Source organism: Phaenicophaeus curvirostris, chromosome 2 (genome assembly GCF_032191515.1).
Source record: "Phaenicophaeus curvirostris isolate KB17595 chromosome 2, BPBGC_Pcur_1.0, whole genome shotgun sequence".
In the NCBI taxonomy this organism is placed as follows: Eukaryota; Metazoa; Chordata; class Aves; order Cuculiformes; family Cuculidae; genus Phaenicophaeus; species Phaenicophaeus curvirostris.
Genome location: NC_091393.1, coordinates 75739748 through 75766303, shown reverse-complemented (window position 1 = coordinate 75766303; position 26556 = coordinate 75739748). Strand labels below are relative to the sequence as shown.

The 26556-nt window shown below is 50.6% G+C and overlaps 1 protein-coding gene across 3 annotated transcripts in view; it reads right to left on the bottom strand.

The window, feature by feature from the left end:
- The window catches only part of TMEM63B (transmembrane protein 63B), a 45234-nt gene that overhangs the window by 8719 nt on the left and 9959 nt on the right, over positions 1-26556 (bottom strand). For 2 of the 3 annotated variants that reach the window (XM_069852514.1, XM_069852515.1), the window contains exons 2-9: positions 8923-9121; positions 8216-8295; positions 6356-6394; positions 2737-2827; positions 1906-1943; positions 1024-1166; positions 696-747; positions 318-426 (exon numbers count right to left, since the gene is read on the bottom strand). In XM_069852514.1, the coding sequence (XP_069708615.1) occupies positions 318-426; positions 696-747; positions 1024-1166; positions 1906-1943; positions 2737-2827; positions 6356-6394; positions 8216-8295; positions 8923-9099 (729 nt within the window). In that variant the 5' untranslated portion in view covers positions 9100-9121. The remainder of the gene's footprint in view (positions 1-317; positions 427-695; positions 748-1023; positions 1167-1905; positions 1944-2736; positions 2828-6355; positions 6395-8215; positions 8296-8922; positions 9122-26556) is intronic. The other variant, XM_069852516.1, reaches the window with a different exon arrangement.

Genomic DNA, 26556 nt, shown 5'->3' with positions numbered 1-26556 from the left:
GACTGACAGGCTAAGGGGGCTTACACTGCAGCTGCCTGAACAGAAACAGAGGGTAGTCTTATGCAACAAAAGCTGGAGGAAGGCATGAGGTCCTTCGCACACATTCACCCAGCACAGATCTCTCCTGTTTCCCCACAGGCAGTCAGGGCTACCGCGCTGGAGGACATCTGCCTTTGGCCAGGCAGAATAAGAGAACAGCCAAAACAATACAGCCTCAAATTGCTGTGGGATGTGGTGTGCTCAGCTCTCTAAGGCCACCTTACTTGACAGAAGGGCATGGGAAAATGTGCCTGGGAGAGTGGCCAGGTCCTGCTCACCATGTCATCCTCTTTGTAGCGCATTTTGGAGGTGTGCCTGCGCATGCTATACACTGTCAGCAGCAGGTACAGGAAGGCAAAAGACGTGTGCAGCCACAGCAGGTTATTCCTGTCACAAGGGAGACCACAAAGGTCAATGCAAGGTTGCCACTATAAGTCTGTGTATGGCTGGTCAGACCCTGAAGGGCCAAGAGCAGCATAACCAGCACGGCACCCACATGCCCTGCAACCAACTTTCAGAAGCTCAACCCGCAGATTGTACCAGGGGCAGTAGCCTCAGAACAAGGGCAGAAATACAAAATTTACAAAATGTACAAATTATTTACAAAATATCCCTTGAGGGCCTCAATTATCCATTCCATCCCTGCCCACACATACCCAGAATTCAGGTTAGCGATAGTTGTCCTCCCAAAGCTGTAGGCGTTGTTTTCTAGGGAGAAAGAAGTAGACACAAGCATGTTCAGTTACACTGGGTTCAGGTACAGAGCACCACTGGTGTGGGCTATGGCAGGAATCTCACCTGCAGAAGATCCTACAACCCAAGCTACCCAGGATAACCCTCTGGGATGTGCCACGCTCAAAGTGGGACAGCAGTCAGGGTTTGTCCGTGTTAGTTCTGTCCTGCCCTCCGCTGCTCCCCAGTGGTCTGGGACATGGTGTTGAAAAAGCAGCTCCCCCAGCCCAGCCAAAGGCTCCCTGTTCTCACCTAGCAGGTCCCCTGAGAAGTTGACAGGTAACACGATGCCCACGGAGAGCACACCCACGGCCACCAGCAGCCCAATGATGTGCCTTTGGAAGGACAGGTAGTGCACCGCATCACCTCCACACTTGTCTCGGATCTCATCATCCCTGCCAGGGAGAGAAAGGCCATCAGGCAATCTTCTGTATTCCCTCAAATACTGGAGGAAAGCACAGGGTCATGGCTACCCTCCTGGTTCAGCTCTACAGAGATGCCAGGCCCTGGGATAGGGAGTGTAGCACCCAGCCTTGAATCAGCCCAGGCAGAAATCTACCTGTGCAATGCTTACTGCAGACCCACTCCCCATGCCCCTGTCCTGAGCTGTCAAGGGCAGATAGCTGGACACATGCAAATGCCACCTCACACCCTTTTGGTGGTCCCCTGCTGACATATGGGATGGCTGACACTATCCCACAGCGCTTTAAAGCCAAGCAAGTGCTTAGGAGACTACTCCTCAGCATCATCAGGCTGGGAGTGTCTCCCTGCACCCCCGAGTCGCCCATTCACAGTCATTCCTCAGACAGCAGTGCTCGTAGGAGGAGTCCCAGGGAGAGGAACATCTCTGCAGAGCAGCAGACAGTGTTTCTGAGATGGGACACAGGAAGGGGAGACCTGGGCTGGGTGCTCTCCTCTGTCACAGACTCAGTGAGTGACCTTAGTTTTGGCTTTAGGACTCCTCATTTAGTCCCATCTTTGCTTGCCCTCTCCAGAGGACACACTTTGTTTGTGCTCTTCAGAGAAGAAGCTGCAGCAAGGGCAGCAGCTTAACATAGCTGTACAGTGCTGGGTGTCCCGACGCACACCCTGCACCGCCTCTCCTCCTCCTCCACGCAGGTCCTGGGCACTTACTTTATCCTGAAGATGGCTGTCAGCCAGGAGCAGAAACCCTGTGCAGAAAGAAGATAGGAGGGTCTCACATCACTCTCTATTCCCTTATCTCTACTACCTCCTTCAAAGGCTCAGAGGACCATGTTGGCATCCTTTCACCTCCACAGAACTGGCTCAGGAGTGGACTGACCATGAGCACCCAGATATGCACAGCCATGTATGGGCCAAGGTAAAGAAGATGACAGTGCTGCTCCATGGACTCTGCCATGTGGCTGTCCCCTACCAACTGTCAGCACAACCCAGGTGACCCACGGGCTCCTGGCTAGCACAGAAGCTCTCCACAGCCTATGGGCACCCAGAAAAATCACCATACTGGTACTTTAGCCATCATCCTGGACAGGAGGAGCTCTGCAGGGACTGGGAAGGCAGGCTAGGCCAAGCCAGCGCTCCTCAAAGGACACCTATGGGAGGAGTATTTCCTGGGAACTTCACCGCCCTTCTGTCACACCCTGTTACCCTGTTACTGAACTGTGCCACCCCTTCAGAGAGGATAACAGCAGTAGAAGTAGACAGCAGTGTGAGGAGGAGCTGGCAAGTATTGTTTGTAAGGCTCAGACAACAGGTCAGACAGACGTCCATAAGGCCACTGGGATGGATGTACAGCCTACTTATTTAAGCATATGTGTAGAAACCACATAGTTATGCCTCCCTGAGTCTCGCACACTACAAGGTGGGGGAACGTAAGGCCTGGGGGTGGGCAAATAGTCTTTCTTCTGAAGAGCCCTTGATTCAGACAAGCTGTGGGCTCCTAGGCACTCAAAGACAAGGTGTTTGACTCTTGCTGCTACTCACGTTGTCTCTCTGGTCGAAGTCCACAGAGCTGGAGACGGAGGTGAGGCGCTCATAGCGGTCATGGTTGTCTGAGTGCAGGGCGGAGGCTACGCTAAAATGACAAGTGGAAGGCAAAGGAGAAAGTCAGAAGATGTGAGGAGGTAGCCTGGCCAGGAACCAAGAGCATCCAGAAGATCAGAGGTTAATTCAGGTCAGTTTGCCACAAGTGAGATGACAGGCAAGATCTGAGACCAGAGACAACAGCAAGCAGAGACTCCTCCTCAGACAGCACCCGAGCCCAGCAGCCCCCACGTTCTTAGCCATGGATGCTACTTGCTCAGCACCTTCTGAGAGGCACCTGCATTATGCAGCAGCCCCTGCGAGGAGGGGCTGGCAGCAGCTGCCAGCTGGAGAGAGATGGGGTCTGTTTAGCACAGAGTTTAGAGAGAGGAGAGGAAAGGAGAGGAGAGAAGAGGAGAAGAGAAGAGAAGAGAACAGAGGAGAGGAGGTGGGAACCAGAAGGTGCTGCAGCCCCTCTGGCTCCAGTGCAGCCACAAGGCGGCAGCCCTGGCACTCCTGAGAGGTGCTGGCAGTGGCTCCCATCCTGGAAGTCTCACTTGCCTTAGGAAAAAGGAAGGCTGGGACTTCTGGTGGGCTGTAAGCCAGCTACACCAGACCTCTCTGCCCTCAGTGCTTCAGTGTAGGAGAAACACAGCCGAGCCCCAGTGACTGTGCTGCCTGGAAAAGACTCAGCCCAAGCTATTCCACAGCCTCAACTGGGCCTGGAAATCTCTCCAGCAGGAGCAGGGCAAGCAGCTAGAAGTATATGACCACAGGCTGAAGGACAGGAAGGCAAGAGAGGTAAACATTCCAGACTACTTTACTCCAGGAGCTGGAAAGGACCTAGACAAAGAACCTGTAGCAGAAACATCCATGGCACGCAACAGCCCTCACTACGAATGGAAGGGGAGGACAGCTGGCAAAGGAAATAAGAAAATAGTCCAGAGACCTAAATTAAACAGCACTTGCAGGCTGGGACCTTGGAAGTACAAGAAGTTATATGGTAGGTCTGAAGGCTAGAAGCAAAGGAAAGGAAAAAAAAACAGATGAAAACATGGTCTACATCTAACACATACAAGCTCAAGGAGGATCAGATGGACAAGAACCCAGAGAAGCAGCAGCTGAGAGGCAAGTGCTAGAGATGAGGTTGGTGACACTATGTGAAGGAGAACAAGCGAAGACTCTCTATGCTTCCTGAAGGAAACAGGATGGGACATATGGCCTTCCCTCAGAGCGGTGGTGCACCTGCTGAGTTCCTAGCTGGAAGTAATGGGGAAAGGAGATTAGCTGAAGGTCATGGGACTACAGGAATGCAGATCAGACAGCAGCATGCAGCCTTGCAGCTAGGCAGCCCAACACCCTGCTCTGCTGGAGGGACAGAGGAAGATGTGAATAAACTCTCAGACCTTCAGCCCTTTAAAATCTCAGAGGCCTTGCAGCTGGGTGCAGGGATCAAGGGTGAATTTCTGCTTTCTGCAGCCTCAAGGAGAGCCTAGCATGACGGCATTGTGTGCTTTTGGCTCCTCAGTACTGGAAAAGCAGAGGGAAGAGCAACACTGGAGGGAAGAAATAAGAAGAGTGCATTGTTATGGGATGACCAGGCAGGAGGTGGAGATGATAATCATGATGACCAGTGACACTGAGAAAACAGAGGGGATCAAATCTTGCCAAAGATGGGAAGCTGAATAGCGAACTCCAACAGTACCTGGATCTAGCTGGAGGCTTTTAACACAAAAACACTAACAAAGCAAGTGAGTGAAGGCAAGGTTGCCCTAAACCGCAAGAAGATTAAGGATGGGACCCCAAAGGCCTTCTCCATGCCTGCTATCCCAGATTTTGTGCTGGCCCTGCCAGGGAGGTAGAAAGACAGGTTCAGAGATCTCTTAGCCTGAGGGTCCCCCCAGGAGGGGAGTCCAGGCATACTGTGGAAGGGGCTTGTAGTGTGAGGCAAGAGATAGCTGTGTGGGTAGCAATCCTGCAGGACTCTGATCACTGCCATTATGCACAGAAGAGTGGGTAAGTTGCCACAATCTCCTGGTGCAAAATGAGTCACCAGTTTAGAGTGCTGCTGGCAAGGGGCAGGACAGGGGCGCTTGCTGGTTCTCAAGCACAGGGACATGTCAGAGGAGGATGCCCTCCTGCTGGGAGCACCTGGTGGCATATACATGTCCCTAACCCACCACCTGCCACTGTGCACCCCAGCAGAGAGAAGAGCTGGGATGGGAAGGCACCATCAGCCTTGGGGGAGCACAGCCAGAATAAGGTTTCCTTGCTGAAGTCCACAGGCTTTTAGAAGTTTCTGGCTACCAGCAGTGTTCTACCTCAAGCAGCAGGTTTTAGAGGGTCAGCAGAGAGCTCCAGCAAGCACAGATGAAGAGTCAGAGCAGGAAGGAGCAGCCCTCTGGACAGAGAGAAAAGGACTCGTGAGAATTACTGAAGTGGCCCCTGGGAAAAGCCTCCAAGCATAACAGACTCTGCTACCTCTGCCTTATTCCCCCTGCAAGGTGTTAGCAGCAAGACACCTGAAGCAGGACCAGCCACTAGTGAAGCAAGGGGTCCCCTCTGTGCCATGTACCGCAGCTACCATCACCTCTGTTTTCGCAGTTCCCATTGCTCTGCTCCTTTGGGGCAAGGAGAAAGCACAAAAATAGGAGCATCCCTGTACCCTCTCAAGGCAGCAGCAGGCCCCTGCTTTGTAAATGACCGAGCCCGAGAAATATGGCTGCAGCTTGCTGCCCCAGACATGCATTGGCCTGTCTGGAGTGACCATCACAGGCTCTGTACCGCCAACTGATCAGCAAACACCACCCAGCCAGTCAGCAAGGCACAGGGTGTGCTCTTTCTTAGGCATAAAAGCAGAAAGGAAAAGGGAAGAGCAAGGAGGGAGGGTCTATAGCAGTGCTTAATGGGCAACACCAGGCTAAGGTGCCATAGGATGTTCTCGGCAGCTCCGAGGCAGGAATTTTGCTTTTGTGGGGACAAAGAGAAAGGATAAAGGTGCTGGCTTGCTGGGTATGCTGCCAGCCAGGAATAAGTGGCAAGAGACAAGAGCCAACACTTGTCCTGGTCCCAGCAGCCTCACAGGGTAAGGGAAAATGAGAGGTCTTGCATCTGCCTTCCTTTGCAACTGGTGTGGGAGCAGCCCTCATAGCATCCTGGCACAAGAGGGATAGGACAAAGGAGGCTCCACTGCAATGGGGCGACTCAAGCATGATGTTGGGCTCAGGCAACCAGGTTTTTGTCCATTGTAAGACAGAATAGCTGGACATGGGCAGGTAGAGCAGGGTACATGGTGTGGCACTGTCCACCTTGGCTGGGAACAGAAGCTCCTCAGCTCCCTGCTGCCCTCAGCATTTAAGGGCTACTAGGAGAAAACAAGGGTGCATGCAGTTGTGGTAGTGGCTGACACAAAGGGGACAGAAAAACAAGAGCACGAATCCACCGAGGTGCACAAATCCAAGCCCAAACTCCCAGCCACTTAAGTTAGTTCAGAACCAAGACATAAAACTGTGAGGGAAAAAGACAAAGAGAAAAAGAGCAAGAAAGACAGAAGAAATGAGACCCTGAAAAAAGGACATACTATTCCCGTTCCTCTCGCTCCGTCTGCCAGCGTCGACGCCTGAGGGCACAGAAACACAAAACGAGAGATTACAACCACTGGAGCAGGTGCTGGGTCTCTCTCCTCTGTTGTGGGGAGCTATGCACCCAACTGGGCTCCACACTGTCCTGAGGAAGAAAAACCTGGAGAAGCCTGGTCAGGCTCGAGAAGACCTTCCTTCCAGAGCCCAGTGCCACCCCAAACCACAACAACCCAGAGTCCCTGCTGGCCCAGGGGTGGTGTGCTTTGTTGCCCACTAAAGAAAAGCTGGCTTTCCTGCGATGGTGGGCAACACGATGGGCGTACTAGGGAGCTCCTGAGGGACGAGACCACCTGCTAAGACTACCAAGCTGCCATCTAAGCTCCCCTTCCATACTTTTCCTCCCCACCCAGAGAGCCGACATTTGCATCTCACCCTCCCAAAATGCTCATCCCACCCCACATATGGGCCAAGTAGGACAGGCTCCTCTCTGGGATCCTGGTCCTGGTGATCCACAGTTCTCACCACAGCCACGTTCTCCCTCTCCTCATGCTTACCATCTCTAACTCAGCAAACAGCTAGCACCCCTCTGCCTTTCTGCCTACAGCCACTGGTCCCAATCCCTTGCACCCAATGTGCTCAAGCATCACCTGTGAGAAGGTCTGGCCTTCTCTCCCCTACTGAAACTCAGAACTGTGCAGCCTCTTGTGGCTACCATCCAGTGCTTGGGTCCAGATAGTTTAACCAAAGGAGCTGCTGCCCTGTCCCCAGGGAAGTCTCACCTGGCTAACTCCCTTCTCCTCACTTTTATGCGAGGCTTCCATGTTGCTGATTTCCCCAGCCAAGCCAGGAAAAGAGGCACAGAGGAGCCACAGGGACTCAGCTGCTTATCTGACACTATCCAGGACCTCTTATCTAAACCAGGAGAGTTCCTGGTTCAGTGCTGGAAGAAAACAACTCTTTCTGCTGTCACACACAGAGTGTTCAACAGCAGCTTGCCTGAATCTGTACTGCCAAAGGAACCAAAGAGGCTGAAGCTCAGCCTCATCCAAGCCTGAGCGTGATGAGCTTGTAGAGCTGATCAAGGAGAAGACCCACCTACCACAGCCAGCCTTTAGAAGATAAAGTGCCATGGACATAGCGAACCACTCCTGAAGACAGGTGGACTACTCGCACAAGCCCTCAAGCTTAGTCAAGGAAAGATCCTCATTCTGCACTAGAAGAAAATCATTGTCTTTCTTGTTGCTAACAGCGAAAACAAGAATAGCATTTCACTCTGCTGTGGAGCTGCCATACCAAATGGGCCCTAGCTTTTGCCAACAGACACTGTAGTCCACAAATGCATTGGGCAGGAAGGATCCATACCCAGACTGACTTGTCAGCACTTGGGATGTGAGCTGAACTTGCATTAGCACAGTGGTACCGCACCTGGAAATGTAGCCTACCACTTTCAAGTGTTCAATGAGAACTGCATCCAGCAGAGTCACAAAGACACCTTCAGAGGCTGAACAAAGCCTTCGCTGTGGCAGGCATCACCCTTCCTGTGACCTCTTTTCCTCTTTCCTCCCTCCCCTCCTTCTGCTGTTCCTCTGTAAGGGCCTCTGCACACCTCTCTCGCTGTGGGGACCGTAAGTGATATGGAGCCAGCAGGGACCACTACCTTGCGTTGGCAGAAGAATGCTGTAACAAAAAGCCAGTAAGCAGGGATTTTTCCTGTTCCTGAAGCTCAGGGAGTACAACTGGCATGTTTGCCTCTCTTCTTCAGTTGCCTCTGGCACATGCAAGGGGATTTAATGCTTCTGCCCCACAGCAAAGAAAGGGGCAGCTTGAGCCTTGTTTTCCTGCCCCTCTCCCATGCTTACCTGTCAGCATCAGTCACCAGGGCCAGACGTCCATAGTCCCACGCAACTTTACGCAAAATTGAAAAGACAAACAACAACGCCTGGAAGAGAGCAAAGGAAGAACTGTGAAATGAGGCATTGTCCAGCTCTGTCCTTGTCCTCTGCATGCAGAGCCACAGGAACAAGGAGGGTAGGAGGGGGCAGAACTGCTCAGCTCACAGCACACTGAAGCCATGGGACAGCACAAGTTCACCAGTGCTGTTAAAACTGGACTATCTTGATGACTGTGGGAGGCAGAGGTCCAGCATACAACACAGCAGCTAAGTTAACTACAGGATCAAAAGGCCCTCAAGCCCCAAGGACATGAGATTAGGGCTACAACATCTATGGTCCTGCAGCTTGTAATGAGGAACAAGCAAAGCCTTTGGGTGGGTAAAGCTGCAGGTACCCGATACCATAAGCAGGAGTTTAGGGATGCAAGACTGATCTAAATCGACCCCTGCCCTTAGGAGATCCTGCAATACCCTTCCATGGGCTCAGTGGGGTGGTATTTGAGTTAAGACAATAGTGGCTAAACCCACAGCGGCTAAGCAATATGATCAGGGCCATGAAGTCAGCCAGCAGCAAAGTCAGGGATGGCATCTGGGGCCCTCAACTCTAACCACCCAAACACAGTCCTCATGGCTAATTAGGGGAGAAGGTGCTGAAGCAACAGTAGGTAGACTTACAAGAAAGCACATAAAGTCGAGGGCTAGGACAGTGGGCACCCCACCGAAGGGCAGTCCCTGCAGCACAGTGCTGCGGATGCGGGCACTGTAGCAGTAGTCCTTGGTACTGTTGTTGCATGTGGAGGCTTTGCAGGCAGCCCCTGCTGAGCCCAGGGTGGCAATCACATAGGGAAGCATCTCTACAGCTTCATCGTCTTCCCTGTGGAAAGAGCAGAAAGGCCTGATTAGACACACACCAGCTGGGAACACTGTAACTCTGTTGGAGTCAGAGGCCAATACTGCCTGATAACTCAGGCTCCTCTGTGCTACAGGATTTCCCGAGGCACCAGTGTCCAGAGGCAGGGTCATCTGGAGAAGTCTGCTGAGTTTGGGGGTGCTGGAAGAGCCCAGGTGCCTCAGTAGCTGTGGTCCCACCACGCACAGTCCCAGATCCCCCTTCCTTGGTCCCCCACTCTCATACTACTCAGGAATGCCTCCTTCTCACAGACTACTCTTCCTGAGGACATGGTGTCCTAGCCCCTTCCCCTCAGCAGGGAGAACACTTAAGTACAGGAAAGAGCAAAAGGGCGGGGTAGTGGGGCCATGAAGTCACATCTGGATGATGGAAACAAACTGCTATAGGACAGTTGCTGTATCATGATCCCACAATTTCCTTTGCCTGGCTGTGTGCCATGATCTGTATTAGGCTGAATCACCACCCTCTCTCTTCCCACTTCAGGCCTCAACCCCCAGCTCCCAGGGCATCCATTAAGGGCTGGATACACCTCCCATTCGTTTTCTTTCCTTCCTCTAACTTGGATGCACTTAGATGCAATCACATAGAAGGCAAAGAGTGGTCTTAGGATGTACTATTTAGCTGGTCAAATATTTTATTTATTTATTTCAGTGGCCTCCCCAAATTGCTACAAGACCTGCAGCTGGGCTTAGGTCAGCATCACTACAACATCACTGTTTGGACACGGGGAGATCTTCCTCCTGTGTGGCACAGCTCCATGGGAAACAGAGACCATGCTAGCAATGGATAAATGCAAACTGAGCATCACTGGGATGGTCTAGAAATGAAAATTAACTGCAGAAACACATTGGAAATGCCATCAAACCACCTGTTAAGAATTATTCACGGGTACAGAGCTGGAGCAGGGCTGCTGGGAGCAGAAAAAGTGAGTGAAAAAGCCACAAGATCACAGTTGGCAACCAACTGGGGAGCCAGGCAGGATAATTCACCCTGGCTGAACTAATGAATTGCTTAGAAGCTCCAGGGGAGGGATGGGAAGAAATGATGGGATGAGATTTTCCAAAGGAAAGTCACACATTTTGGGGCGTGAATGGTTATATCCCTCTATTTTATCCCTAAAGTCCCAGCCTATATGGATTCACTCCAAAGAGAAATACTGCTCATTCCTCTTTCTGGGAATCTTGTAAACTTTTAGATTATAAACGTTACCTTGCAGCAAACTCCACACGTTGAATAAGAGACCATGATTCCACTGCAATTTCACAGCCTTCAGTTCTCCTTGCATTGTGAGAAAAGGTAAAGAATAGAAGCCTTTGCTCTTTCCAGTCGTACTAAGCTCACTGCTATTAATTGCCCTCTCTCCTTCCCATGACACAAGGTGCCTTCCAGCTCTGACCACTCTCACCACACATCCTCAATGCATCTTCTCTTGACCCTACAGAACGGTGACCAGAACTGCAAACGATATCCTGGGTTGGGAAATGACCTTGACTGTCAAAACAGTGTCTCTCCTTATGCTGCTCTTTGTGCAGCTGAGCATGATTTACTTTTCTGACGAAATCTTTGTGTATTGAGGAAAAGCATCTCTGTAACCAGCCCACAATGCTACTACTCCGAGTAAGCACAATAATTTAGAAGCCAACTATGTCCGAGAACAAATCATTCCTTCCCATACACCTGCTGCACGCTTCTCAGTACTTACTTTCTCATCGCCTTGCACCACTTTGCTTCACACAGAGTCACTTTGGAGTTGCTTCATCTTGACAAATCTGAACAACTCCAAGGTATCAGCAGATTTTTGGGTACCTTGCTGCACATTATCTTTTCTGGGTCATTAACAGCAAAGGACCTCATCCCTCTGCTCTTGTCACACTGTAATTGTTCATTCACTCCTAGGCTTTGCCTGTGGACCTCAGCCAGTTTTTGATTCAGGACTCTACCTCTCCTCCAAGGGACAGTTTTCTTAACAGTCTTGTGAGAAATTTCAGAGCTTTTATGAACATCTAAGCAAGTTACACCAGCTGGCTGAAATATTACCTATTATTTTACCAAAGTACTGAAAGACTTTCAACAGATCAGGGAAGTATGATTTTCCTCTGCAGAGCTCAAACTGTTTACCTCATTACTGCATGTTTTATAGCCCCATTTTCTGGTTATCTTTCTAAAAGAAACAATGCTCATATGCTCGCATTACCCATGACCCTACCATAATCATTATTTATACAAAACATTACACATTTAAGACAAACTTTGCAAGTCTATAGATAATTTAAGCAACATTTCACAGAAACAGGTCCCAAAGATGTATTTTTTTTCTGAAGTCTAGAGGACAGACTGTTACTAGCCTCTCCAGTAACCTAGCCATAACACCCAGTAATGGAAAAGCTATGGTGTATGCCCAAGGCTTGAAATGACTTTTCATCAGCCCAGGCAGGCGGCATTGTGGCAGTCAGCACCATCCTTAGGTATGCAACCTCCCACACAGCTGGTGAGCACAAGAAGGGGTTCCCCACAGAGATAGAGGAGCTTTACGCGTGCAGGAGGCTGGGAAAGCTTGCAGGGATATGGAAAACTTCTGTCCTCCCAGCTCCTCAGTTGCAGGCACACGCAGCAGCAGGCTAGAGGCGACCCTCCATCGCATTGCGTCTGGTCAGACCCACCAAGGTGCCCAGCTTCTTCTGGGGTTACAAACCAAATTAGGCAACTAAGAAAAAGCTTGGTGACCATTTCTACAGGCTCAACAGACAATGCGAACCTAGCATCCTTCATCCAAAGACCTTCCCCAGGAACCTATTGGCTGACCAGGAGGCTGGCTAGTCTTGCCAGACACAGCACAACCCATGGGCCTTGCAGTACCTCTGTTCTCCCACTCAATTTACACCTTTGTCTCAGGCAGTTACTTCAGGGGACCCTCTGTCTCCACCCTCAACCAGCCTGTGCTACAAGGTGCAGAGCTGGTCCTGGAGGCAGTCAACATTAAGTCCAGTGTTTTAAGCAAGGCACAGACAGGGAGGAAAGCTGGCGCTCGCAGTGAGCACAATCTTGTGGTACAGCAGTGCACCTCCCAATTACGAAATGAAATCCCTGTGGCACTGTGGGAGGGAGAAGGGGACTCCTCCAGCAATAACTGCCTCCCTCCCCAAACACACATCCATGTCCTGCTTCCACCCAAAACAGAGATGGTTTTACAAAGCTTTCCGTTCAGATCCTACTGCCTGCCTCTGGGGAAGGACCTTGGCTGCCTCCTGGATGCTGTCACTGCAGGTAAGAGAGCCCCTGTGACCACACAGGCTGTGCTGTACCCAGACACGGTTTAAAGGTGTTTTTCCTGGTCCCTCCTTCCCCTCAGGGGCTGTAGGACAGGTTGAGCTTGGCTCTACCTGGGCTGAGATGCTAACATCAGCACAGGCTCCTGCATATCAAGACAGCCAAGGTGCAGATACTTGGTGGGAAGCTCCTGTGATGGCTGGGGTGGTGGGAACCAGTCCGAGTTGTCCAAGCTCTTTTGTGACAGTGAGCACAGCTTCACATCACAGCATACAGCGAGGCTAAGAAGACAGCAAGAGCAGGACATCAAACCAGGTCCCATGCAAGCCCCGGAGCCTTCCTCTCCTGCACTCTCTGCATTTAATGCTGACTTCCTCAAAACAGCAAGGACAGCATAGAAAGACTTGCCAGAAGGCATTTTCGGCTCTTATTCAGCAATACTGGGCTCCATCCCCTTCTCTTTGAGCAGTGGGAAGGAGGGAGGAACAACAGTCCCACAGCTTCCCCATCCCCAGAGAAGCCTGCTCTACATTCCCAGCAGGATCAGCTCTCCACGTCAGGCCATGTTTCTGCTCCCATGTGTCAGTAGCAGTGGCATCCAATCTCTTAGCTAAAGAGTGCTGGAGTTCACAGCCTCTAGCCCAGCGCCTGCCTGCCAAGCCTTGTGCAAACACAGCCCTGGGAACCGCTGCTCTTTAGGGCTTGGTAGACGCAAGAGGGCAGAGGCTCTTCTCCTCCTTGCCTTCGTCCTTTGCATGCAGGTCAGCACAGCTCACTGGGTTCTCCTTTTGGATGAACATCGCCATAGGAGCCCAGCAAGCCTTCACGCTCCTGTCCACCCATTGCAAAGGGAAAGAGGGAAGAAGGTGTCGTAAGGCTAGGAAGGCCAGGATGACATGCCTTGGCCCTTCCATGCTGCATCTCAGTTGCAGAATGTGCTTCAGGGTGCTCATAGTCACATTGAACTCGGCCGTGTCACAGTGTGGCTGGAGCAAACAATAAATACTCCGCTCCAGGCCCTCCCAAATGGGGCATTTTGCTCTCTCCTCACCAGCTCATCCTGGAGCCTCTGCCCCCCATGCTCAATGCTCACACCCTCTGCCAAACCACTAGCATCAGGAAGAAAGAAGAAAGAGAAAGCACTCTGCAGGGACTTGGGCAGGAGCGATGCAGAAGCTGGATATCCAGACTGATGCACTGACATGGGCCAAGTGTCTAGCTGTGTACTTCCAGCCACACCACTGATGTCAGCCAGACATAAGAAGGTGGCCTGAAAAACGTTTGCAGAATAATAACATAAATCAATAAAGCATATGCCTGCCCTTGCAGCCAGAACGACGTAAGCACACAAGCTACACTCATTTGTTTTCTCACTGGTAAATATTAATAACCCCATCTGTAATTAGAACAGCGAAATTTGTTCCGGTAGAGACGCGTTCGTTTATGAAAATGTGACAAGGCTCACAAAAGGCTGCATGCACAGAGACAGTCAGCTGGATACCAGCAGGTCTGGGCTCAGGATACTGAAGATCTCCAGATTAAAAAAACAAAACAAACATAAAACCACACCACTAAAAACTTTCTGAATCTCTAGGACATGGAATTCGGGAAGGAGAGATGCATTTTGGTTCCTGGTCCCAGAGGGTGCTGGGAGCATGGCCTGCACCTTGCACATCTGCTCCTTTGGGGTCCCCTTGGTCTCTCAAGCACCACAGGTGATCCACACTGTGACACCAGGGACCTAAGCCTGGAGGACAAGCCACCCTGAGCCCTTGCCTTGCCAGGGCAGCGCAGACCTGCCTGCACTGGACACTTGATGATCCTCAACACAGCAGCTACCCAAGACTGAGGGAGCCTTTCCATCCCTGCAAAACCTACATTACCCACACTTTGATAACAAAGCCCAGCAGAGCTCCATGCATACTGCTTGCAGCTATGAACAGACCACAGGAAAAACAGTCTGACTCTTGAAGAGCAGGCAGGCAAAAGTCTCGAGAGAAACGGAGAAGAGTTCTTGCAAATCAGCTGAAAGCCTTTCCCAGAACACAACAACAAAGGAAAGGGGTAAGTAGCACTTTTGCTGCAGACAGAGCAGAGGGAAAACTGCCCTGCACCATGCTCCAGACCTGGCATGGGGCTTTCAGGCAGTTGAGGGCCAGAGAAGTGCTGACACGCCAGGTGCAGTGAGGAGGAACATGATCAGCAGGCCAAGAGAAAAAAGTATCTAGAAGCAAATGTGCTACTGGTGCATTTTAAACAAGCCTGGGCAAAGCACTGACAAGCATACAGGAGGGATCAGTCCTGCATCACCAGGAAGAAGAAAGGCCTGCCAAAGCCCTGCATCTCTCTGCCTCCTCTCCATCTTCTCCAGTCAACATACAAAGCTCCCTGCATGCTTCATTGTCTGTAAGAGCTAGCCAAGCAGATATTTGGCCTCCAAAGCTTTGATCTGGCAGGCTCAGCTTCTTCAAAGTAAAAACTAAGCGCACCCTTGCCCTGGATCTGAAGTCCTTCCAGCTGGCTTTGCATGAGGCCTCAAATATCTACCAGCAAAGGGCATCACGCTTTTTTTTTTGTGTGTATCAGCTCCCAGCTCTGGTGTTGGCAAGTATTGTCACTGTCACAGCCAACCCCTGGTCCCATGCTGCTCAGAGCGCTGCTTTGCAGCAGCTTGCGTACTGCTGGCTGAGTACATCCTGCCACTTGGGAACCCCTGGTAGTGCTCCCGGCACAGCCGGCCACACGACTCATCTGTGCTGGGATTGTGTCTGGCAGGGATGGCAGTAGACTGTAAGAGTGGGGAGCCTTTGGATCCACAAGAAATCTAGGTTTGATTTTCTCCTAAAGGCAACAGAGACCTACAGAGATCAAACAAGAAGGAAGCACGGCTTCCCCATCTAAAAGGAGGAGGGGAACTCCTCCCGACATTCTGTTCAGAACCTGCTAGAGAGGAATCCTGAAGGGACACAGGAGTTTTGGAGATTCCTGGTCTCAGTACTGGGCTGCTCCTTCACTTCAAGGGCTTGAAACAGGGTTCTTGAAAGAACTCCCTTCCCTGTGAGAAAACACTCCACAAGCAAAGGAATCTCAGCATCAGGGAAATCTTCAAGTTCAGATGAAACAAAGTCTTTTTACTTCCACAAATCCATCTGGACAGTCTTCCTTTGACTAGGCCACACAACACTTCTCTTGAAAATTATTTTCTGATCCTTAAGTTTCAATAAGGAGAAGAGCTTTTGGGTGCCAACTTCCCTGAAGGTCAGGGAACCTGTCAATTTCATTACTCTGTCCCTTTCAAAGTTACTCAGAATAGCCAATCACAAAACCTTGCCTTTTAACATCAGCAAAATCCTTCATGTTGCCTTCGCCCACTGGAAATGGTCTGCCTTGCCAAGTGATACAGATTTAGCTCCAGACAGCTAGGTCTTTTTTATGCCTCTTTTTTATAGAAACTCCCTCCAATCTGCTAGAACTGCTTTTAAAGCACATGGTGCCCTGCACATAACGTACCATGCCAAGAGTTGCTGTACCACAGCTCGAAACCCTGTTACACCATGGTTCATGCTCCTCTAATCTTAGTTGGCTATTCTGCCCTCAGTCTAAATGCTCATTGGTCTCTCTGGCTCCACGTTTTGCTTCCACGTTGCACCCTGCTACCCTCCTGCCTCAGTTTTCACATCCCTTTGGACTGGGTGCTCCTCAGCAAGGGGTGTCTGTTCCTGCTGGGCTGTCAGTGAAGGGATGATGCTGTCTGCTTCCCCTCCGAGGAGGTTTGACATAACACCAACACCCACACAATGCCATGCTGTGGCTCTGCTGCCAAGAAGGGAGTCCAACTGCCTCTGTTCAGCTACAAGGAATGAACACAGCCATGGCACCCGGCATTTCTGCAGCACTAAAGAGAGGTCCTCAGACAAATCTTGTTTGCCTCCTGACAAACACTATGAAGTCTTGACATTGCACTGACATCTCCAGGGTCCCATCCATATGTCCACCCTAGACCACAGCAACAGCCCTTCTCCTACTCTGCCATCAAGAGGAAGCCCAAACCTAGCTAACAGCTCTCCACATCAATCAGCTCTCAGTCTGCATGGCAGAGTTGCAGTCAACCCGATTTGCATTAAGTTTTGAGTGTTAGATTTCATGAGTCACCCAATCAAACACTTAAGTTCCAAATATACCTACCTGTCGCTTTCCCTTCAAGCTGTAATTCTATCAGAAACAAATCACCCTTGGCTTTATAATCTGTACAGAAATAGCAGGTACTGTTTGGTTTCCCTTGTTTCCTGTAGGCATATGCTGGTAGTGATACAGCAAATGCAACATGAATAATTTGAGAGTTGAGACTGATGAGGTGCTGGACTTCACGCTGTGTATTCTTCAGAGTGGTAGCCATATGGCAACCAAACCCTGGCTGGGAGTGAGTCCCAGAAAACAGGGCTTCCTCATCAGTTACCAACGCCTCAGCAGTATCAACTCCACCATTTCCCAATGGACATTTACAAAACCCAAGGATGAAGGCTCCACCAACTATTAACACTAGTGATTTTCAGCTTCTGGTTTACAGATCCCAGTAAAACATAAGCTGTTCCTCAGGGGTTGCCCTCTTGGTTATCTCCTGCATATCTATTATCAGCGCTTACACTACTTGCACCTTTACCTTGCAAAATATCTGCAGGTCTGCCCCTGAATGGATCTCCCAGAGTTCATTATTTAGATAAGAGTGACTATTCACACAGGATCTTCACTGCACAAAAAATCACTTTGGCTTTTGAGCACTGTTAGGGACAGCTTTTTAGGTGTATGACGTCTGGCTTAGCTGAAACATGGACCAATCTCCCAGGTGATTCCTTTTTACTCTGAATTTTTCCATGTTCTCCTCTGTTTATTAAGTGACCAAATGCCATCTTGTCCATTTTGCACAGGCACACATTTTTAGCAGGAGCTTTGCACTTCTCCCAGCTCTCATTCCTTTTTCCTTTATCAGTAAGCTTACCTCATCTTAGAGCTTCTTGTTTATCTCTGATCATAATCCTCTTGTGCATGGGGGAGGAATTAACATACTTGCTCTCCCTCATGCCCCATGTCTGTCCTCTACTAGTCATCACAGACTGGGTATTCACATCTGCACCCAGCTTTTCCTCAAGTGAAGCATGTGTATGTGTCTCATAAAACCAGGGTTTTGAGCTAGTCTCTCAAGGTCACATTGACAGTTTCCTCCTTCTCGCTTCTGTACAAGAGAAGTCTTTACCTCCTTGCAGCACAGCACTCAAAGACACAAGAATTTTGCGCACAATCACTTACCTATACACCATGATCCGCATTTCCCATCAAGGAAACCCTTGGTGATGCAAGTCACCAAGCAGTGGCAAGGAGTATCCTTCAGAGTTGTCCAGGCCTCCTCTCCGGGCTCCACAGCTGGTTCCTCACCAGAAGCTGGTAGGATACTCTACTGCATCAGCCCTGGGAGCATCCCTACTCCTTATTCTGCAGCGTGCAAGCTGCTCACTCAAAGATCATTTGGGATAAGCTTCTTCCTTGCCCGGTCCTCCTGCTCTAAGCACTGACAACTCCACATTCAGCATACACAGGGTTGGGGCATTATCCCTCTTGCATGGTACTTCAGAAAAGCTTTGCGCCCCTGCTTTTAGCAAGTGCTCCAGAGGGATCCAGGAAAGCTGAAGCCCCGCATCATTTCAGGAACAGTGGCAAAGTGGGTGTATGGGCTGCTTAGAGCAGCAGTGACATAGAAAGCACCTTTTTCACATCAGAAGGTGAAGAAGTTTGGCACTAGCAGGGGAGAGCCCACCAGCCTGGCTTTCTCACCCAGCAGGAAACACATGGGATGTGAAATCAGGAACCCTAGAGGGGAAACCCATTCCTTTCAGGCACTGGGAGGCAGGCCGCCAGGGTGCTGCATGAACTCCAGCAGGAACAGCCTCTCAGTGTAGCTCCTACAAAACCAGAAACACCTACTCCATACTGTGGCACTTGCACCCTACCTATAACAAATAAAGGCTGGGCCTTTTCAAAGATCCTTAAGCAGACTGCAGCTCTGCGGGTTTGTATTTTGCAGGCTGGGGATGTTTCTACGTTTTCCTTACCTTTCTTAACAGTATTCCTAGGGTAGTGCTAGCTTTGCAGGGTTAGTTTACAAAGCACCCATGGCACAGGTAAGCAACAAAGGTCAATTTAATCACAGCACTGCAGCAGGCAGAATTGAGCTCCCTTTAGAACTCCATACTGAGAAAAGATCTGGCAGCCACAGCAGGAGGAGGAAAGAAGTCAACTGCTCCCCAACAACAGCAGCCATCAGCAAAGGGCTCTTGCAGCACCACTCGCTCTCCACCAGCAAGCCAGGACAGTTATAGGAGAATACCTAGGAACTGGTATTCTGCATCGGCCATAGAAATCATAGGAGTCAGAGCTCTGGCAACAGCAGCTTAGCCCAATCCATGGCACAGCACCAGGGCACTACACAGAGGGCTGGCACAGCACCCAATACAGCCAAGAGCAATAGAGTAGCCTTGGCCATAAGGATGTTCAAACTAGGATACTCTGATGCTGGAAAAACCTTGAGGTTTTATGGTACATGGCTCCTCTAATACACTCTGTCCCTGCAACTACTGAAGACCAACAAGGGAGACAGTGGCTGTGAGAGACCAGCTTTGAGCTCTTGGTGAGCACTGAATAAATAACAAAGGTCATAGCAGAGGAAGATAGACGTTAAGCACAGTCTTCAGACTGTCTTTGCCCTCAAGCCCTCATCTATGCTACAGAGAGAGAACTGCTGGACTTCACTTGGCAAACTGGTGTCAAAAGATGTTCCAATTCCTCTTCTGCAGGACGTTAGCTCTGATGCTAGCAGAGGGATCTAGTCTAGAGGTATCTCCCCAAAAACCTTTACCTGATGGGAAGAATGAGGGCTGAACATCTCTTTTTTGAGTTTTCAGGGCAGCGCTGCCTGCCTTTGACTGCCAGGGCTGGGGTCTACAGGCAGGAGTCACTTGCATGCACCAGGCTGGGGATGCCGGGCTCTCAGCCAGCCACCAGCACTCAAGAGATGCTGACTGGGCTCTTCTTTTCAATGGTCTCTCTACATCCCATGGGGCTTGGCAAGAGGAGCTGGACCTGGCTCGGGAACACAGGGAACAAAGCGCTGGCTGGGCACTGGGCACAGAGACGACGGTGTTCAGCTGAGAACAGGAACAGCAAAGTGGTACTTCAAGGCAAGCATCCCAGCTCCTAGACCTGTAGATAAAGGTGTGCGAGATAAAGTGGCTGCTTGAACTTGAAGGAGGGTGCTGAATTCTTGGTAAGATGCAGCAGTGCAAGCTTCACGTCATCTGTACTCTATCTCAATGTCAGGACAAACAAAGAAACAGCACTTTAACTGGGCAAAGCCGCTCTGTTTATCTATAAAGAGCTGCTTCACAACAGCAAATACTAGGCCTGTGAAAGTCCACTAAGGACTTGCAGCCAGTAACCTGGGCTCCTCTTGCCCACAACCCCAGCTCACAGACAGGGTGCTCACATCTACTAAGACCACTGAAATCTTGACTTGGCATGAAGGAGATGGCTTGGGGGTCACCCCAGAAGCGATGTGGAGCACACCAAAGATTGTGTGCCAAAGGCAGCTGGAGGTGAGGTCAGAAAGGGCCCTTCTGTCCAGATGGACCAGCATCACACAGAAGAACTAAGACCAGAAACTCTGCAGCCCCCTCAAGCATGCCTGCCATGGACCCACATTATCTCACGGGCTCTGCACCTCCAGGGTGCGGCACTGAAAGGAAAACAGCAGCAGGTGATTTTCATGGGCTTGAGTTTGGACACCACCCAGCAGCTAAGCATCATGGCCTGAAGGTGCTGTAAGGCAGCCTGCACACTTGGTGGCTGTTTTCCATGGAAAGCATTGCCCTAAACAGAGTGCAAATCAGTGGGGAACTGACTGCAGCCCCGAGACGGACCATGCTCAGAACTGCACTGCTCTCATTCCACTAACTGTACTGCTAGCCTAAATCCTTCAGCTTTCATCCTTATGCATCAGTGGGAGCCGAGATCCATCACTTATTCTGGCCACGTTTCCCAAGGCCACCTTTCCCTCTCAAAGCACTCCCTTGTACTCTGTGCTTCCACAGACAACTTCTAATGCAGAAAGAAAACAGAGTGATAGCACTGATGGATGGGATCCAGGTGCCCCAAGCCTGGGCTGAATCTCATCTCTGACCTTGTGTCTCCATCTTGCATGAAGCCTTGAAGTTGAAGGTTACTCTGCACCCACAAATCTAACCCTCCCCTGGACATGGGTGCCAGCATACAGCACAACATCAGCAGGATGCAAAGTGTGCCATAGGCTTTCAAGAGAAATCACAATCCTGGCTGTTCCCAGAGGCATCTGGCTGTATGGACTGATGTGAAGTGCAGCATCACAGAGATGGGCAGTATGCCTAAATAAAAAGGAGCTGGTGGACTGCAAAGACAATCAGGGTACCTTCAGACAACAAAACTGTTCTCTGCTGGTTGCTGGAGAGTGTGAACGTGCCATTCTGTACCTCATGTCTGGAACAAGATAACATATCACACGTATTGCGTGAACAGACAAATCACTCATTAAAGCAGTAGCTGAGGCCTTTAATACAACATGACAGAACAATACCCAGTTCCTCCAGAATTTTCCTTACAGGCGTGAAGTTTGTCTGGCCTTCCCAAACAAATCACAGAAGCAGGAGTATAAAAATAGTTAGTAGATTATGGCATTCCAAGATCAATTACTAATTAATAACCCAGATGAGGTTACCACTAAGTATTTCTCCCAACACAAATCTAGCTTTGGCAGCTGTATGGGCTAATGCTTGTTAAGATATTTCTCTAAGGATCTTCATACAGAAGAAATCACCTCTGCTCAGGAAAGCTCCTAAGTACCTACTTATATTGAAATGTACTCACTGAAGCCATCATAACTTAAATACATGCCTACAGTTAAGTGTTTACCTAAAAACGGACAGACTTGAACATTGTGCTCTGCTTCAAGCATCAGATGTTTTCCAAGATCATTCTCTGAACACTGGCTGTGTGCACCAGATACCAGCCCAGCCCCAGCTGAGTGTCTTAGTGTAGAGGCAGCAAAGATCAAGTATCTTAACCAGAATTTCTCTTTGATGATGAGAAATAGGTTCCTGCAGTACACTTCATAGCGACTGGCTAAATAAATGATCCTAGACCAGAAAGCTTTCTTCTCTTTATGGGGAAATGGCTCTGGCAGATTTGAAAAGCATGCCATTCCCCCTGATTTTGTTTCCAAATTTCTTTACTTCTGCTTCTGGCTGCTCCTCCAAAAGTACCACTCCTTCTCCTCAGCAAGGAGGTTGAAGAGGTGCCCTGCACTAAAGCATCTGAGTAGCTCAAAGTTTCCCCAAGCAACTGTATTATTTAGGGTCTCCTGAACTGCCAGGGCAGGTGATCTACAGACGCCAAGGGCAGTAGCAAACTCCATTAATGCATGATGGAGGAGAGGCTTCTTAACATTTGGTTTTCAGATTATGGTGTGGAAAGACATGCTACACACTGGAGATAAGTCAGGAGCTTCTTACAGGGCATTTTGATTTTTATCAATGAAGAAAGTACAGCCACACTGCCTCATCTCACATGTCAGTCAGGCTGTGCCTGGGATGCCTTCTGCCTGGCTCTTCTAATGCATCTCAATTAGCTCAAGAGAAGTCAGCCCAATATTTGAGAGGAAAGCACTAGGGAGCATTATGTTTACAAGGCTTAAAACACAATGTGGACAGTGCAGACTAGGGCCACACAACACTGCATATTTAAGCACCAGACCAAGCAAAGCCTCCACTACTCAAACTGGAGATCTTTAGATTCAGTTTGCACTTGGCAAACCACCTCTACTCTCCCAAGAGCTCCCAGGAAGGCCTAGCTGCTCCTTCCCCCAGTCATCCTCCCATTTGATAGTGGGGAAGGCTGCAAAGTCAGCAGTCCCCAACCTGAACATGACCCTAGCAGGAGGTATAGCCCAGGCACACCAACACACTCCTTCAAAAAACAGCTGCCTGCAGAGGGACATTCTATCTCCACCCTACGCTGCTGGGGCTGGGAGCACACCTCCCAGGCCAGCCTTCAGACAAGAAGGTGCCCGGCTGCCCCCAGAGCAAACTCGGCAGCCAAGCTTCGCTCCTCCAGGGCCTGAAGTGGGAAAGTACAGGGATGCAGGAGGGCAGCACCTCCTACAGTCTCTCCTTCTGGGCAGATGGCCCTGTCGCTGATGCCCTGCCCGCCTGTTTATGCCTGAGGCTTGCCACAGCTAACCTGCCAAAGCCCTGTAAACAAACAGAGAGGCTGGAATTTCACCCCTGGCACTCTGCCCTCCACTCATGCCACCTGACTGTCATCCCAGTCAAAACCTATAAGGAATCCCCATGTACAAGAATCAGGCGTCCATTGAGGACTGCCAGCCACCAGGCACGGCTGCTGAGGACTGGCTGCTGGGTCTGGTGATAGGGAGACATGTCCTCTCAGGGTCAATACTGAGAACTCCAAGATCAACCTTGCTGTATGCAGCTCTGCCGGGCTCCACGTCACGCCACCCTGGGGCTGACTCATTCACTGCAGCTCATGAGAAATCCACAGTGCCAGCAGCGCCATAGCATCAATGCTTGCTCTCCAAGCGGCAGGGGTGTAGGGATGCACATGTGGGAATGAGCAGCAATCAAAGAGAGATGCCTTGCTTGGTGCTTTCTACTCAGCATGCCAGTGAGCACTGCAGAGTCACTGAGTCATAGAATGGTTTGGGTTAGAAGTGACCTAAAGATCACCCAGATCCAACCCCCCTGCCATGAGCAGGGACACCTCCCACCACACCAGGTTGTCCAAGACCCCATCCAACCTGGCCTTGAACACCTCCAGAGATGGGGCAGCCACAGCTTCCCTGGGCAACCTGTGCCAGTGCCTCACCACTCTCATCGCCACCCAGAACAGCGTTGAAGCAGTCACCTGCACATCTTCAGAGTCTTGCCCAGATGCTGGCTGTATGTCTTCTCCTGAGTCAGGGTCCATCTCAACAGGAGGAAGCTGACAGATACTGAGTCCCAAGATTTTCCCACTGTTGCCAACTGTACCAGCTTTGTCCCTACATGAAACACCTGCAGCCCCTCAGGAATAACTGCAGCCCAACACAGCCACCTGAATATTACTCCTTCTTCCCAAATCCTGGCTGCTTTCAAGCCTTCTCTCTCCAACACCCTCAATCACATGTTGGTAGGGATAGGAGGCTGTGGATGGCTTCCCAGGGCCAAGGGGACAGGAAGATCCCCCCCCCGACATGTCCACACCAGCCCCTTGACCAAGGGGTCACCAGAGCCTCTGCACACCTGCCACCTGAGCTCATGGCTTCTAGACCCAGGTCCCGCTATGCCTGTGCTCACGAGCACAGAAAACTCTTCCCAGTATAGCATCAGTTTCTATTCATAACACACTGTTTACCAGCACTAAGCACTCTCTGGTTCGAAGTGGAGGATGAGATGAGTCAAGGCAACATGAGCATGGGACCTTTCTCCTGTCATGGGAAGATGAGGGGGCCGTGGGAGGGTTACCTAGGGCTGTGTGCTGCATCATGGCTTATCACTTGCAGTTCCCTCACCAATGCCAGCAGACTTGAGAGCACATTCAGCAGTTTTTTGCATTAGATCCTTAAGCTCTGGGAAGATCTTCCTGTGAAAGGGTGAGATTAGACGCAGCACACAGGAGTGCACCAGCATCCCCCTGCAGCCTGCTCCAGGCTCAGGAAGCACTGAGTGCCAGCAGATGTTGAAAACCAGATTTAACATAAGGTCTCCACAAGTCTCCTGACAGCTCCTGGGACCCTCCTTCATCAGCTCAACGAAGGGCTCCTGGTTGCTACAATGCACTGACAAGGCTTCTTCAGGCACTTGCCCATCTCCAGGATGAACCACAAACCTGCCATCTGGTGGTCCTGTGGCAAGTCGGTGGGAAGGCAGCCCTCACTGCTCGCCCTTGCCCAGCCTCTCCTTTGGATGGTTGCTGTATTACTGCATTTACTCAGCAGCCCTGGGAAGAGTTAGGTTTGGAAGGCTGTATAAAGTAAGGCCATCCAACTGCTAAGGCAAGCTACGGGTCTCAAAGTAGGGCTGTGGTGGAAGAGGGTTACAAGCCCAGGCTCCCATGGCAGTGTCTCATGTTCAGGATACTGTTCAGTAGGGCTCCTTAAATTCTGCAGGCTTTCTCTGGTGTCCAAGCTCTACTCCATCCTGGGTGGCTGGAAACAGCCCCTGCATGATGTTACTGAACTGCACACATATGTGGTGGCAGGTCAGAGTCTTGAAGCCCATCCAGGCCAAAAAGACAGTGCCAGGTCCTGCCTCCTCCCAGAGCCAGCACCACATTTTCCATTCCTCCCTCCCAGCTGCACCTAGCTGTCTCCTGATGCCAGGCTTATTTTCAGAGCCTCACAAGTCCCCCTCCATCTTCAAGAAAGTTATAGCTTTACTGCCCTCAAATAGCCAACATCTATTCCACCCTATCAGACCGGTGATGGACCTCCTGGCTCTGTTTCCCTCTGTCATTTCCTGGATCCACCTCCTATGCTATTGCACTTACCAGCCCCAAACAGGCTGGCAAGGATGCTCGCTTCCATTAAGAGGCTGGACTGATTTCAGAGGTTTTTAACCTTTCCTTACAGGCAAAGGGAGGGTTGTCTCGGGGGCTTTACCAGAAAGCCTCAGCTAAGGCTTGGTGCATGTTCAACCAAAGCTTGAAAGCCAGAGGTGTGCCTGGAGCACACTGCCTTAGAAGCAGGAACATGGGACATTGTCACACATAGGGCCCAGGAACTGCTCGTCAATTGAATGATGAGTTTTGCTGTAAGCTGCCCACTCAGCTTGCCCTTATGTGCTATCCTTTCAGCACAGCTTTTCTGCACTGACACGCCAGAGGCTGGGAGGGTATGTAGGCTTCTGCACTCTATGTACTGTCAGAGGTGGAGGCACCAGCAGTACTATCCTTGCCCAGGATGATTCTTTGCTCTTTTACATCATCACAGCTCACCCTGGTACCTACTGCTAGCACCCTCCCTCCGTTTCTGCCAGCTTCCCATACAGCAGCTCCCAGCTATCCTCACCCAAGCCCCGGCCCACCTGCTCCTCCTGACACCGATTCACCCACCTGTGGCGCTGACTCACTGCTGTTCATGACCATGCATCCAGCTCATCCGCAGTGTCTCAGCTGCCCTGAGTTGCAAGGTGAGGTGTCAGCACACTGTTTTAGTGAGTGGCAGCAAAGCAACGTGTACCCATGACACCGGACAGCCTGGCTCTGCTTCCTACTCTAACTGGCTGTGTGACCACAGGCATGACCGCTGATATGCCCCACGCCTCTGCTTCTGTCTGTCAGAATCACATACAACTCCCCCACCCAAGGAGAACACGCAGTTAATTCGTGGGCATTGGAAAGACATTCCACTTTCCAAATTAGATGTACCAGCAGCACACAAGTATTTCTTGCTGCTTGCACCCTCACCTACAGTCAGCTGTAATCCCTGTTGATTTACTAGGAGTAAAGTGTACCGCCCGGAGCTATGGTCCTCTGCTCCCACTGGTAAGGTCTGAGGAAGCAGCAGGGGGCTGTCACTGCCCTGCCTGATGGTGCTTTTGGATTTACCCCTCTCCTGGGTGAGCAACACCTGTCAAGTCCCTGCTTGAGAGAGCATCACCAGCCATAGGATTAAAATCAAAGATGCTTTTGGATAAGCACGAGCTCTATGCTACCAGCTGAGGTCAGGTCAGCTCTGAGCAGCCAGAGAGATGCCCAGGCGGGCAGCAGTACCATCTTACAAAGTTTTGCCACCGCTACTTTAATCTTCCATCCAAGGTTGGCAGTTAGGCTCTTCAGAACCATGTATGTTCCCTGCCCTCAAGTGAGGGGGCAGTGGCACTGAGCACCAAGTTTGTCTCAAGAAGTGAGAAAGAAGGAATAAAACACTGCCTATCCATCTGTATCCTGAGTCACAGGACCTCCCAACCCTGGCACAGTCTCTCCTGTCTGTGGACAGTGTCCACCTTTAGGAACCAGTAAGGAGTGGTGTTGGTGCGGGGTGATCTGCTCAGTTC